Genomic DNA, 16,205 nt, shown 5'->3' with positions numbered 1-16,205 from the left:
CTTGAAGACAAGATTTCAACCTAAGTGCAGCCCAACTGTAAGAGGCATGGTTCCTCACACCACAAGGAGACTGATAGGTGTTTTGGAGGAGTTTGGCATGGGGAGTAAGGCCCTAGAAAGAGATATAAAGTGTTTTTCAGGTACTTGGTCTTTTAGAATAGTAACCCTAACTGAGAAATACTCCGTGATGAGAACTAGTATTTTCCAGCTTCCTGTATAACCATTGAACCAACAAAATAGCTACAAAATAAGTATTGGAACATGTCAGAGGGAATCCCAGGACAAACTCTGCCAGCAACTACCAAAGTGACTACTAGGGGTGTGGAAGATGGCCATGTTGGTGATTTACAACAGTGTGGAGCACCATGTCAATCACTGTCAAAGAGAGCAAATGGCAGATATTTCTAATGTTCTAGTTTGCACGTTTTCAAGTTAGCACTCTACTGAAAGCCACACTGAAGCTGTGTGCTACACGTCCTTCTATACCAGAAACTCGCAAGATTAGTAGTGGCTAGGTGCATTGGCTCATGCCCATCATCTCAGTCACTTGGGAGGTAGAGATTGGGGGATCACAATTGGAGGCCATCCCAGGCAACAACAACAAAAAATAGTGAGACTATCTCAAACAAGTCAGCATGATGGTACAGGCCAGTAATCCCAGCTACATGAGAGACATAGGCTGGAAGGTTGTGATATAAGGCCAGACCAAGTCAAAAACATCAGACCTTGCCTAGAAAATAACCAAAAGCCAAAAGGACCCAAGTCCAAACCAAAAATGGAGGTAGCCCCAAGTTGTCTTTTCTCTAGAGCTGTGCTGTAGAATACAGAAACCACCGAACATTTAAAATGAAGCTAGCTTACATTTAGATATGCTTAATTTTAAGAATGCATATGAGACTTAGTTTTTAAAAAACTTACTGTTACACATTGATTATTGTGTGTTGGGATAGAGATGAAATTCTTTTGAATGAGGCTAGAACACAGACCATGTGGCTATGCTTGTCTCACATGGGTCTTAGCACTGATCTAGAGAGCCACAGAAACTCTGCAGAGAGCACATGCACAGAACGTGACCCGGAAGCTTTCCAAGAACATCATCAGGTACAAGCTCAGCTCTTTGGGTTGGGAACATTGTTTGAGAACTAAAATGATCACTAGAATTGCTTATTTATACCATGTCTCACTTCCCATCTTGGAATTCCTAAACCCCAGACCTGAAGAAAAATAACCTTAGTTCCCTTTGGATGGTTATTGTACTATAGCTGATCATGCCCCATTTAGAAACTCACCCAACTGCTTCACAATCTCACCAATTGTAGTGCTGCAAGCAGGATGAAGGCTAATTAGAAGACTTCCAAATTTTTTGTGTCCTGTGGGGAAGAATCCATGGCAGGACACGTGGGTGTAAGTAGAGTTTCTTCAAAATTAGGGAAGGAAAATACAAAGGGGAGCATGGTGGGCGCAGGTGGAATCTGCAGGCAGAGAGTATGCTTCTCTTCTCCAGGTGCTTTTAAAACGTTATGCTAACCTATGGGAAGGGAGGAACCAGGTGATTCCCATCCAATAATCAATGAGTGGAGAAGGGCATGGGTGGTTTACTAGCCAGATTAGGGTGGTCCTTGGGCCAGAGCATGGTTAATCTGAAGTGTAATATTTTTCTGTGAGTCCCAAACTTTCCCTAGTTTAACTGGCCTCAGTAGATCAGACCAAGAGTCAGCCTGGCTCCCCCTTTCCCATCTTGATGTCTGGCCTTCAGCAGCCTTTACAGTAGGGAAGTGGGACCATGTTTTGTCACCAGCTAAGGCTATCTACTGAAAAGCAACTTCATTTTCCTCACTCCATTATTTCTAGCATGTTCACAAGCTTCTTCTGTTACCTAGTTAGGTAAGATTGTGCCCAGATTAGATGCCAAGATTTAGACAAGAGTGCTATAGATCAATAGTTTAAGGCATCAATAGTTCTGCGCATGGTGATGTGTGACTGCAATCTCAAGTATTGGAAGGTAGAGGCAGAGGGAAAACTGCAGTCTTACCTATATAGTTGAGAAATTTAAGAAAATCCTGAGTTGAGAGTTCTAATTCCCAGTCATCATTCCCTCAGCCCTTTCTGTGGCCAGTCACGTGTTGCCAGTGACAAAGCTCTTGAGCCACAGATGGGTCCTTCTGTTCCTTCAAGTTAGATTGTAAGCCCCTAGACAGCAAGGATTGCCATAGCATGTTCAGCTTAAGGGTGTCAGCCAAAGTTGTTTCTACACCCATCAGACCTGTCAAGAAAAATCCAGAAAGATCTTTAGCTACCAGTCAGTCATATGCTCCTTGAATGTGGCTGGATGTTCAGTCTTTTCTTGGCAGTACTGGTGTTTGAACTCAAGGCCACATGTTTGCTAGTCAGGCGCTCTGCCACCAGCCACTCCAGCAGCCCTCAGTCTGTGATATGAGTGTTTGTATTTCCCTAATCCCCCAGGCCAGGATAACCTCCGGCCCCCAGAGCTCTACCCACAGGTTTTTGAAGGATTCCCTGGAGCAAATGCTAGCTGTTACAGTTAACCAGAAGTCAGATGCCAGAGAGAATTGTTTGTAAGCAAACTAAAATTTTATAGACCAGGGAATCAGAAGTCATGGAGTAGGCTCAAGCCCCTACTGGATTTTCACAGTAACATGAGAGTCTTAAGACCAGAGTTGCCATTCTGCTGCTGCATTAAGCTTAAATTTGCTTCAGGAATATTAGGCCTAGATATAATACTTCCTACATATGGGCAGCCTGAGAAATTGAGAAGTGACATTACCACAGCTGCAAACTTGCAGGGATTTCCTTCTTTAGGAACCAATTCTTAAGATAAACAAGCATCTTTAAGTAGAGACTTCCAAGCAAACTTCTGATGTCTTGGGTAGTCTCCAGGCTTCTTGGGACAGTGGAACAGGAGTGTTCTGTGTATGTCCTCCCCCTACCACACTTAGAGCAAACTTTGTTGTATATCAAGATCCTGTGAGAAAGATCAAAAGCCACTAGCTTCAGTTACAGCATGCAACACACCCTCTGGGTTGATGGAAAAGGGACCCAGATAACCAGCTGCAGTTAACTTTAACAAACCCCTCTGAAGAAACCAGTGACAGCCTCTGATGCCAACAGATTTTATTTCAGTGGTTCTCATCTTTTACCTTTGGCCACGTCCCCCTTTCCACTGTTTAGTGGTCATTTTAAATGCTTACTACAGGAAGATAAAGATTATGATCATCAACTAAGCAGATTTCTAAACTTTGTGGGGAAAGTCATACATGGCTACAGCCAGGGTTCTGAGGAAGTAACCACTGGCCTCTGGCATTGAGCAGTTCTAGATAGACACTGGACCCTAAGCCGAAACCCAAAGAATGAGTTGAACACTCTTAGCACAAGAACATCAGTTAACACCACCCTAGGAGTGTTAGGATTTGAGCTATTTAGTTGGGTCACAATCAAGCTTGAAGATGTTCACGCTAGAGCAAGTCCAATAGCAAGAAAGCAGACAAAATGCACACTAGGCCAAAGCTCAGGTGTGCATGCAGATGAAGCTGCCTCTATCATGGCCAGATCTCTGGTGAAGGAAAGGAATCCTGTACCACTCCTTAGCTTGTTCTAGGAGGTCGACTTGAGAAGCTTCATGCTCTTCAACCCCTTCTCCCCATCTTTAAGTTGTGGTTTTAGCTAGGAACTCCTCTCTTCCTAAGCTATATTGTTTGGTGTCTAGAGCCATGTGGCACGCCACAAGCCTGTGCAGTAACAGCTTCATATCACATTGTCTCAAGACTGGCCTGCAGTGGAGCCCTTTACTGATGAATTGGATTAGTAGACAGCAGCCCTTTTGCCCTGGACTAGGTGGGAAATGTAATCTATTTCAGCATCTGTTTTCAGTTGAGGGACCATAATTTTGCCCCATAATCTACTGATTTATAAGATTAAGTTGTGTATGAGTTCTCCCTTCTGTTGTCCTTGATTTCTGTAGAGGTTAGAGTTTACAGAAATCAGGGGCTGCTGAGAAAGATCCTATTATACACTTGTTACTTGAGAATCTGCACCAAGTCTGCCCAAATTCTTGGTTGGCAGAATTAAGTTGCCAATATACACTAACTTCCTCTGAAATTCATAACAAGAGTTTGCTGTCAATAAGGGGCATATGAAACACAAGTGAGAATGCTACAAGTTAGTTACAAGTGATTTTCAGTGAGATGTGGCAACACATGGCTGTCCCTGAACTGCATTCTGCAGGAGCCTCTCCTGGTCAAACTCCCCAGTAGTCATCGTAACCATTAGAGGTTCAATCCCAGATCTCATGTGTCAAGACATTCTGTGTCAAGAGGATCATCAGCAAGAGCTCCCCATCTCTGGAGCAGAGTATCCACTTGAAGGCAAGTAGTTTGCTCTTCTCCCAGAGCCCTTCTTTAAAGGCAAAGAACTCCTCACCGAAGGAATGAGAGGAGTCAATGGTGCATATCCCTGCCCTTGTGGGGTTCTCCCATCCGCCAGTAGTGGGCCTTCAATCAGTGCCTTACCCTTCGTAGGCACTCTACCTCTTTAGCCACACCTCAAGCCCACACTTTTTTTTTGTATTCTGTGAATTTTTTTTCATTGTTTATTCACGTGTGTACGTTGTTTGGGTCAATTCTCCCTCATGACCCCCGCCTCCACACTCTCCCCCTCTCCCCCTCGCTTCCAGGCAGAACCTGTTCTGTGCTTTTCTCCAGTTCCGTTGATGAGTAGAAACAAGCAATAATAAGGAAGACAAAGCATTTTTGCTAGTTGAGATAAGGACAGCTATACAGAGAGATTCCCAGCATTGCTGTCATGTACAAATGTGTTACAACCTAGGTTGATTCATCTCTGATCTTTACACTGGTTCCTGATCTCCTTCTCATGTTGACCTCTGTCACTTCAAGGTTTCTGTATTAATTCCTCTGGAGTGGGGACATCAAATGCTTTCATGCTTGGGGTTTTCTATCTAACCCCATACCTCCCGTATATGTTCTCCCCTTGTAATGTAACCCAAGTCGTACAACATTGCTATATTTGCCCTAGATCTAAAGACTGCTATTTTTGGTCTTCTGAGCCTGGCTAACTTCTCTCAGAATGATGTTCTCCAGTTCCATCCATTTACTTGCAAATGATAAGATTTCATTTTTCTTCATGGCTGAGTAAAATTCCATTGTGTATAAATACCACATTGTCTTGATCCATTTGTCAGCAGTGGAGCATCTTGACTGTTTCCAAAACTTGGCTATTATGAATAGCACTGCAATAAACATGGTGTGTAGGTGCCTTTGGAGTAACCTGTGTCTCATTCCTTTGGGTATGTCCCCAGGAGTGGGATTGCTGGATCGTATTCAAGCCCACACTTTTTAAGAGACAGTGTTTCACTAGGTAGCCCAGACTGGCCGAGAGCTTTTGATTCTCCTGCCTCTGCCACCCATGTAGCTGGGATTATAGGTGTGAACCACCATGCCCAGCAGGCAGGTGTTTCTTTTTAACAAACCATTTTAGCATTTCAAATGAAGAGTAGGAGCCAAACTGTTCCTAAAGATAAATATTGCAGAGCTTTCTATAAACATAGAACCTTTAAGCCTGTGTCTTTTAAAGACTTATCTTCCTATGTTCTTTATCTGTTCACTGTTGTTGTATAGAAAGGCTACTGATTTTTGCAGATTGATTTTGTATTCTGCTACTTTGCTAAAGCTATTTATGGTGTCTAGGAGTTTTGGAGTTGAGTTTTTTGAATCTTTTAGAGCATGTCATCTGCGACTAGAGATAGTTTAAGTTCTTTACCTATATGTATGCCTTTTATTTCTTTTTCCTGTCTTATTGCTCTGGCTAGTATTTCCTAGACTATGTTGAATAGGAGTAGAGAGAGTGGACACCCTTATCTCATTCCTGAATTTAGGGGAAATGGTTTCAGTTTTTCCCCCAGTAAGTACGATGTTGGCTAGAGGTTTGTCATGGATAGCTTTTATTATGTTGAGGTACATTCCTCCTATTCCTAGTTTCATCAGCACTTTTATCATGAAAGGGTGTTAAATTTTATTGATATGATCAGATGGTTTTTGTCTTTGCTTCCATTAATATGGTGTGTAACATTCAGTGATTTGCAAATGTTGAATCATCCCTGCATCCCTAGGACAAAGTCAGCAGGGTCATGGTGAATGATCTTTGCGATATGTTGGATTCGGTTTGATATTTTGAGGATTTTTGCATCAATGTTCATTAAGGAGATTGGCCTGTAGTTTTTTTTTTAATTTTTACTTTATTCATATGTGTATACAATGTTTAGGTCATTTCTCCCCCCTTCTCCCACTGCCTCCTTTACCCCACTGTCCCTTCCCTCTCCCCCCCACCCCCTCACTACCCAGCAGAAACTATTTTGCCCTTATCTCTAATTTTGTTGAAGAGAGAGTATAAGCAATAATAGGAAGGACCAAGGGTTTTTGCTAGTTGAGATAAGGATAGCTATACAGGGAGTTGAATCACATTAATTTCCTGTGCATGTGTGTTACCTTTTAATTTAATTCTTCTTGAACTAACCTTTTCTCTGGTTCCTGGTCCCCTTATCCTATTGAACTCAGTTGCTTTAAAGTATCTGCTTTATTTTCTCTGCGTTGAGGGCAACAAATGCTATCTAGATTTTTAGGTGTCTTACCTATCCTCATACCTCCTTTGTGTGCTCTTTGTCATGTGATCAAAATCCAATCCCCTTGTTGTGTTTGCCCTTGATCTAGTGTCTGCATATGAGGGAGAACATACAATTTTTGGTCTTTTGGGCCAGGCTAACCTCACTCAGAATGATGTTCTCCAATTCCATCCATTTACCAGCAAATGATAACATTTCATTCTTCTTCATGGCTGCATAAAATTCCATTGTGTATAAATACCACACTTTCTTAATCCATTCGTCAGTAGTGGGGCATCATGGCTGTTTCCATAACTTGGCTATTATGAATAGTGCTGCAATAAACATGGGTGTGCAGGTGTCTCTGGAGTAACCTGTGTCAGAGTCTTTTGGGTATATCCTCAAGAGTGGTATTGCTGGATCAAATGTAGATCAATGTTTAGCTTTTTAAGTAGCCTCCAAATTTTTTTCTAGAGTGGTTGTACTAGTTTACATTCCCACCAGCAGTGTAAGAGTGTTCCTTTTTCCCCCCAAATCCTTGCCAACACCTGTTGTTAGTGGTGTTGCTAATGATGGCTATTCTAACAGGGGTGAGGTGAAGTCTTAGTGTGGTGTTAATTTGCATTTCCTTTATTGCTAGAGAAAGTGAGCATTTTTTCATGTGTTTTTTGGCCATTTGAATTTCTTCTTTTGAGAAAGTTCTGTTTAGTTCATTTGCCCATTTCTTTATTGGTTCATTAATTTTTGAAGAATTTAGATTTTTACGTTCCCTATATGTTCTGGTTATCAGTCATTTGATGTGTAGGTGGCAAATATTTTCTCCCACTCTGTGGATGTTCTCTTCAGTTTAGAGACCATTTCTTTTGTTGAGCAGAAGCTTTTCAGTTTTATGAAGTCCCATTTATCTATGCTATCTCTTAGTTGCCGTGCTGCTGGGGTTCCATTGAGAAAGTTCTTGCCTATACCTATTAATTCCAGAATTTTTCCTACACTTTCCTGTACCAACTTTAGAGTTTGGTGTCTGATATTAAGATCCTCGATCCATTTTAAGTTCATATTGGTATAGGGTGATATACATGGATCTAGTTTCAGTTTTTTGCAGACTGTTAACCAGTTTTCCCAGCAGTTTTTTTTTTTTTGAAGCTGTCTTTTCTCCATCATATATTTTTAGCACCTTTGTCAAAGACAAGTTGGTTATAGTTGTGTGGCTTCATATCTGGCCTATAGTTCTTTTTTGGATGTGTCCTTGTCCAATTTTGTGATGAGCATAACACTGGCTTATAAAATGAGTTATCCAGTGTTCCTTCCCTTTCTATTTCATGGAAAAGTTTAAGTGTTGGTATTAGTTCTTCTTAAAGTTCTGGTGGAATTCAGGGGAGAATACATCAGGTCCTGGACTTTTCTTTCTGGGGAGACTGATACTACTTCAATTTCATTGAAATTGTTATAGATCTGTTTATATGATTAATATCTTCTTGGTTCAGTTTTGGATGGTCATATGTATCTAGAAAATTGTCCATATTTTCTAAATTTTCTGATTTATTTGAATGTAGGTTCTCAGAGTAGTCCCTAAGCTGACTTGGGAGTTTGTTATCTCCCCTTGTTTGTTTGTTTCTTTTTTTTTTTTTGCAGTACTGGGGTTTGAACTCAGGGCCTTGCACTTGCTAGGCAGGTGCTTTACCACTTGAGTCACTCTGCCAGCCCCCCTTTTTCGTTTCTGATTTGCAACCCTCACATTTTCAAACACAAGGCTTCACTATGTAAGCCAGACTGGCCATAGCACTATTGTCTCTCCTGCTGAGTGATGTAATTACAGAAACACACCATCATGCCACACTTAGTCACTATTTTCTTTCAGTTTCTCTTAAAGCAGGTAGGTAGGTATGAGAGGGATTTAAAGGATTTAAGTTTGATTCACAGGGACTGATGCTTAAACTGATGTGCAACATAGTGCTTGTGAAGTCACCATAATCTGGAGAGTGAACATATTCATTACCTATGCTCTTATCAAGCTTGTCAACTAAGATGCCACTTCATTCCCTTGGGGCAGAAAAGGTTGTCTCTTTCCAGTAAGAGCAAGAAATTTTCCTATTTACACTGCTCCAGATAACCCCATCTCTAACCAGACAAAGCCTCCTTATGAGCCCAACCACTCAAATGCCATTCACATGTCACAACAGTGTTTTCAGGAATCCTAGCTATGTCAGAGGCTGAGATCAGTAGGACTGAGTCTCTAGGCCAGCCAGCACAAAAAGTCTGGAGACCCCATCTCAACAGAAAAGCTGGTGTGGTGTGCACATGCCATTCCAGCTAGGAGGAAGACCAGGAGGATTGTGGTTCATACTGCCCTAAGGAAAAAGCATGACCCTATCTGAATACTAACTAGAAGTAAAGATGGTTAAAGCCATAGTGTGCCAGCACAAGGGCTTGAATTCGAATATCTGGATCATCCAATCCCCCCCCACCAAAAAGAAAACTCATACCATCAATAAGGAGTCCAAATGTAAATTCATACCAACAATAAGGAGTTCAATATAAATTGAAAGTATAAAAAGGTATGTGAATAAAGTTTTGGAACCCTTTCTATATAAGCAAGAAGAGCTAAACCATTGGGAATCTTGACTAATGGCAGCTGCTGTACAGCTCTTTCAGAGCAGTTGTTTCCCTCAGGTTTTTTTGGTTTCCTTCTGAGTGCTCGTGAGTCATGTAGTAGACACTCCAAGTTTCTTCCTCACATATATACTCAGAAGAGCTTAGGGACATATACTCCCAACTGTGAGTGTGTCATCCTAGAGGAGGATAACATGAAAACATAAGCATGAAGACTTTTCTTCAGTATTACATGAAGATTGTCACCTTGGTGGGAGAAGTGCTATAGCACGGAGAGAAACAGACAGGCTGTGTTCTGATAGTGAGGGAGGAGGAAGGATGGCAAAGCAGAGAGATAAAACTTAAAGAATTAAAACATGAAGAAGGTCACATAGCACTTGGAAAATGAAATAGCCAATGAAGTCATATGCAGCCACAAGCAGGTTGAGCTTTGCTTTTTGCTTCTGTAACCTGCTTACAGGGTATAATATAAGGTGAGACCTCTTTATTCTCAGGGCTCAGCCTTTGGACATGAGTCCACTGGGTCTGTGCTGGCACAATAATATGTTGTTTCCTGCTAAACTGCCTCAGTGTCCCGTATCTCAGTTTGAGATTCCTGCAACATTTCTTGGGGGCTCATTTGCTGGGATTGTGGAGATGGTGATTTATCACCTCCCTTGTCGCCAGGGTGCATCCCCCTGGCCAGCAGAAGATCTCACCAGGTGCCAATGGACAGCTTGACTGGAGGAGGGATTCATCCTCCTGGAAAATTGGTGTCAGGGCCTCAGATGCACAATGAAACCTGGTGAGGTGCAGGAACCAGCGAGGGGAGGGGAGCACCTCTCATCAGACTAGTAAGAACCCAGGTTTGAATTCAGGTCTGCCTCAGGAAGCAGAAGGGGAGACTGATCACCTCCCAGAGACCCCCTAATATCCTTAGTTGGGGTGAAAACTGGTCCCCCAGGTTAAGGTAGCAGGGCAAAAGTGTGTAAGATATCTCTGAGTGTTAGGGGGTCTGAGCTTTTCCTGGAAAATAGCCACAACTGAGGTTAAGGGATAGCATAACAAAAAAATTCAGTTCCAAAGGGAAGAGATTCCCAAGAGAACAGGTACATTATCCATCATTCCACTGGATATCCCTCTGGGTATAATTTAAACATTTGTTTTTTCAGAGTGCACTCTAATTGTGTGTATGAATGTATGTATGCATCTTCAAAATGGTTCTTCAACTGCTATTATAAGGTGAATGTGATATCCAAGGTAACAAAAACCAGGGTGTTTAAAGATCTGTTACAAACTGCTTAAGCTTTTTACATTTAAATATGTAAACATCTTGAGGATGGTTATTATAAAGTAAATGTAAAAAATTATTACTCTGTTGTACTACTTTAAATAAAAACAGGTTTTCAAACTTATTTCAATCAGGTCTCCCTAGGATGCAGGCATTCAGGGGTTAACACTGTGGCTTAGACCAGGAGAGGAAAAAAAGGGGGAGGAGGCTATAGTCTGCAACAGAAATCTTAAAATTTGGGTAGTTAAAAATGACCTTAGCCTGTTACATTCTGTCATAAATAAAATCTGGGATTTAATTTTCTTATAATATATGGGTCTATTAACAAATGGGCTTTCTATAAATTGTTTTTATACAAAAAATAATTTTAAGGTTACTTTTTTTCTGTTTTCCATACAAATATAAGGTTCTAAGTAAAAGGTTTTATGAGTTAATTTCAACAAGTAACATGTGTGTATATATATGATATTAAAGATATGGTTTTTAAAATAAAAGTATAAAAAATATATAGATAAAGACAAGCTCCCCCAGGGGATACAAAATAAGTTGTCATAAAAGGATGGATTTTATAAGTGCTTATGTTAGTGATTGAGCTGACTAAAATCCAGTTACATTAAAGGTTTTATACTGTCAAAATTTAATGTACTGATGTTAAACAAACTTAATTCTATAAGCTCATAACAAGACTATCTTAAAAATATTGTATTGTTCTTGATAACATTTTTAAAAAGTGTCTTTAAAATGGTTTTTGTCAAGATAACTTTCAGGAATTTTTGGTGCAACAGGTTAATCCACAAGTTTGTTGAGACAACAAGAGTTCATTAAAACACAGAGAGGCAAGAGGCAGCTGAGCACACCTGGGGTAGTGCTGCACTGATATAACTGTTGAGACAGATTTACTTATGTAAAGCAAAGTTTTTTAAAAAGCCAAAGTGCAAATATGATAGAATAGAAAATAAAAACTCAAAAAGGAGCACTACACTGAAAGTCAAGACCTCCAGTTTTTATTGAGGTCAACAGAGTAGAGATGTTAGTCCTACTCCTTCCACATGTCAGACAGGGGAATTTTTGCCCTGGGATGGCCAGGTTGGGCCTGTTATTTTAGGGGGCCTCCATTGACTGCAAGTTGATGGGATCCTGCTGTATGTCATGAGCCATTTGTTAATGTCAACAGTCTGGGATATGATCCCTTAACACCTGAGCCATGATTCTTGGCCATTAGGTTTCCTAACTCCACACTTAGTCCCCATAAATATTTACCTGTGTTCTCTGATGATTTTTGTCAGGGTTTTAACCACTAAGGTAACTGAGTCATGTTCATTAAAGAGTTGGTTTATGTTGGGGTTAACAATGAGGACACCCATGTTAAGACTAGACCCCCTACCCCATTGCAGATGGCTTACTAGAAACTCTCACTCAACCCCAAAGACTGACAAAGAGAAAATTGTTAACCTTTATCTCCCCAGATGAATGCCAAGGACAGTTGGGAAGACGATGACCTAACTACAAATTATCTTTCTTGGTTGCCCAGCAACAATGTCCCTTAATGACCTTCCTGGTGCTTTTCCATCAGCCCCCTATATCTAGTTCAAGCCTGTGTATGGCAATGGGCTCTAGCTCTCTTGCTGGGGTCACCCTCCACAAGGCTCCTGCATAAACAAACCCTGTACTGGTGTTTGAGCCATCTCTGCCTCTTCCATGCCTTTTATTTTCTAATAGTTTATATAAAATTTTCTAGATGACCTCATATTAAACAACTGTTGTCTTGGGTTTTTCTAATACAGTCAGTACCATTTATGCATCTGCGACTGGCCTATTTGGGTTTACTAAAACCGTTTTCTCGCCCCCCAAATGATGAGAAAGATCTAAGATTTTACTTCAAGAACAACTAAACTAATATGTATATATAACCTCTGTAGAGCTGTGATGCTATTTCTGGTTCTTATACTAAATATATTTATGTTTTTAAGTATATCAAGACATCTAAAATACAAAAATTTAGATAAACACAGTAACAAAAAGTTAATAGTACTGATATATACTGTTCTATTAGTTGCTAAATTGTCCATCAAAATTTTAACCATGGCTCGTTTAAGTTTTTGTCATTACAGTTCTGATCCTTCTGGGGTATTTACAATCAAGTCCATAAAAAATGATTCTAATAATGACTTATGTATCAACCAGGTTAGCTTTTAGACATTGGCTTTTGTTGGATTTTGTTTTGTATTGTCTTTGTCTAGAAGCCTACTGCCTAAGAGCCATTCCTTCTAAGCCTCTTTGTTGCTTAAATTTGGCCAGAAGGGTCTAATTGGTGTTGACTCCCACCTGATCTGGTTATTCCCGCCTGATGTGGGACCAAGATCAATCAAACAAAATCCAGGAAAGAACAAATCCTCATGATGAAGAAAGAAAATGACCAATCAAGAAAGATCTTCAGTCTATGGCCATACCACCCTAAACATGCCCAATCTCGTCTGGTCTCAGAAGCTAAGCAGGGTCAGGCCTGATTAGTACTTGGATGGGAGACAAATCTTCAAAAGAGACTACTCAAAGACAAATAGTTTGAAGATAAGGAGTGAAATTTCTATCTCTACTAAGGCCAAAAACTTGTTCCTCTCACTGGCTGAGTCATAGCCCAGACACTGAATGTCACTTCATGCTATGTTTGTGGGAAGACCAACATAGGAGACCATTGGCCTTGGGAAACAAGGGGCTGGACATCAGGAGCCTTTTAATGAGACTGCTTTCCCAAAACACAGGAAAGGTGTCTAGCTCCTAAAGACTTCCATCATTGGGAATTACACTGCCGAAGAGACACAATGATGGGGAGCTCCTAACCATACAAAACCCCAGACCCACACTCTGGCCAGCTTCTCTAATTTCAGGAAAGGTTGGGACAATCTTATTGCAAACATAGATTGGAAGGCACCCAGAGAGGGCTGTATTGGATCTGTGGGAAGCAAGCTTATACAGTGCTACCTAGCAGGTGGTTTGGGTTTTACATGCTAGGCTCAATCAGACCATCCTTTTTTTGCTACCCCTCAGAAAAGGTAAAAAAAACAAACTGGGAGTCCCCATATGTTTTAAAAAAAGATTAAATAGACAAAATGGGATGCCTTACAAATTGGCAATTAAAAAGATGATAAATGGCCTCCTGAGTGAATCATGCAGTACTATGGTCCTGCCAGTTGAGCCAAAGATGGGTCTTGGGGGCTGTAACACCCCTGTATATACACTCAACCACATCATCAGGCTGCAGGCTGTTTTTAAAATTATAACTAATGAAACTGCAAGAACTCTCAATTTGCTGGCAAAACAAAGCACTAAGATGCTCAATCCCATCCATCAGAACTACTTGGCTTTAAACTATTTGCTTGCTTCTGAGGGAGGAGTTTGTGAAAAATTTAACCTGAACTGCTGCTTACAGATTAATGATAAAATATTTTTTTAAAAAAAATCACAGATAAAATGAAAACGTTTGCCCATGTGCCCATCCAGACTTGGGAAAGATGGACTCCCAATGACCTGTTGGAGAATGGTTCTCTGCCTTAGGCGGTTTCAAAACCCTAATGGGGCAATAGGCCTTATCCTGGAAACATGCTTTATTATACACTGCCTGGTTCCCCTGTATTGCAGTCTTTCAGGACCATTATAGAGGTCACTATAAAAAACAAAAACAAAAAAAACAAGCCACACATGTAATGATGCTATGAAAATACAAACCTCTAAATCATGATGATGCTCTTTGAACCTAGGTGGATCCGAACATCAAAGTGGGGAATGATGTAGCAGGGAGGAGGGCCAGACAAGAAACAGACAGCTGTATTCTGACAATGAGGCAGGGGGAAGGGATGGCAAAGAAGAGAGATAAAACATCAAGAATTAAAACATGAAGGTCACATAGCACTGGGAAAATGAAATAGCCAATGAAGTCACATAAACTCAGAAGTGGATTGAGTTTTGTTTATTGCTTCTATAACCTGCTTACAGGGTATAATATAAGGTGAGACCTCTTTATTCTGGGGGCTCAGCCTTTGGACACCTGTCCACTGGGTCTGTGCTGGCACAATAAAATGTTCCTTCCTGCTAAACTACCTCAGTGTCCTGTAACTCAGTTTGAGATTCTGCAACAGTGCCTTCAAAGTCAAGGATTTAGAGAAGCTTCAGTTAAACTGTCCCTGATTGCATTAAGTTAAATTGGGAGGCAGGAGTGCCGGCCTCAGGGCACTTCCCCGCCAGACCGCCAGGGCGGCGCCATCTCCCAACGCCTGAGATCGGTGGGGTGGGCGGAAGGCGCCGCTCTTGCTGTTGGCGACGCTGAGAGTCGTTTGCTCGCTGGAGGCGACGCTTCCAGTGCTGTTGCAGAGCGCGTGTGGAGAGCGTCTGTCAGTTGGGCCTCCGGACTGTGCTGTGCTGGTCATGGAGCGCTCGCGACCCTGCGAAGTCGGACATTGCTCTGTGTCATCAGGGATACAAGCAGTAGCGGAAGTGAGGACAGTTCAGATTCTAACGAGGAAGAACTCGTTGGTCCGCCTTTACCTCCTGAAATGGTAGGAGAACCCGTTGATCTTGCGGAGGAGATCATCTGTCCTTTACCTCCACCCCTTTATGAAGAGGGAGAGGACAACGACAACGATGAAGAAGAAAGTCCTGCCCAAAAGATTCCCGACTCGCATGAAATAACCCTGAAGCATGGCACTAAAACTGTTTGTGCTTTGGGTCTGGATCCCTCCGGGGCCCGTTTGGTGACAGGAGGCTCTGACTGTGTTGTTAAGTTTTGGGATTTCGCCGGGATGGATGCTTCTTTGAAGGCCTTTCGATCCCTTCAGCCGTGTGAATGCCATCAGATCAAGTCAGTCCAATACAATGACACTGGAGACTTGATTCTTGTTGTATCTGGAAGCTCGCAGGCCAAGGTGATTGATAGAGATGGTTTTCAAGTCATGGAATGTATCAAGGGGGACCAGTATATCGTGGACATGGCCAACACCAAGGGTCACACAGCAGCGCTTCATACTGGCTCATGGCATCCCAAAATCAGGGGAGAATTTCTGACTTGCTTAAATGATGCGACTGTGAGGATATGGGAAGTTGAAAACCCCAAAAAGCAGAGAAGTGTGTTTAAGCTTCGGTAGCCTCAGGGTAAGAAAGCCATTCCCACTGCTTGCACATATAGCAGAGATGGGAACCTCATAGCAGCTGCCTGCCAGAATGGAAGCATACAGATCTGGGTTCGAAACTTGCCTCTTGCTCCTAAGTTCTGCTACAGACAGGCTCACGAACCAGGCACAGACACATCCTGTGTGGCTTTTTCCTACCATGGTAAGGTCCTTGCCTCTCGTGGAGGTGATGATACATTGAAGTTATGGGACATCCGACAGTTTAATAAGCCACTTTTTTCAGCCTCCGGTCTTGCCAGCGTGTTCCCGATGACAGATTGCTGTTACAGCCCAGATGATAACCTCATAATCACCGGCACCTCTGTTCAAAGGAGATGTGGCAGGGGCAAACTCGTTTTCTTTGACTGCAGGAATTTCCAGAAGGTGTATGAAATAGAAGTTATGGATGCCAGTGTTATCCGCTGCCTGTGGCATCCAAAGCTCAACCAGATCATGGTTGGAACTGGAAATGGGTTGGCAAAAGTCTATTACAACCCCAACAAGAGTCAGAAGGGAGCCATGCTGTGTGCAATAA

The 16,205-nt window shown here is 41.8% G+C and overlaps 1 protein-coding gene across 1 annotated transcript in view; it reads left to right on the top strand.

Moving 5' to 3' along the window:
* The window catches only part of LOC141410811 (WD repeat-containing protein 70-like), a 155,511-nt gene that overhangs the window by 138,601 nt on the left and 705 nt on the right, over positions 1–16,205 (top strand). The window contains 1 exon segment of the mRNA XM_074041129.1: positions 14,720–16,205. Coding sequence (XP_073897230.1) covers positions 14,720–16,205 — 1,486 coding nt within the window.

This window comes from Castor canadensis, chromosome 9 (genome assembly GCF_047511655.1).
Source record: "Castor canadensis chromosome 9, mCasCan1.hap1v2, whole genome shotgun sequence".
NCBI lineage: Eukaryota > Metazoa > Chordata > Mammalia > Rodentia > Castoridae > Castor > Castor canadensis.
The sequence above is the reverse complement of the archived record's forward strand: the minus strand, read 5'-3'. Positions and strand labels throughout refer to the sequence as shown.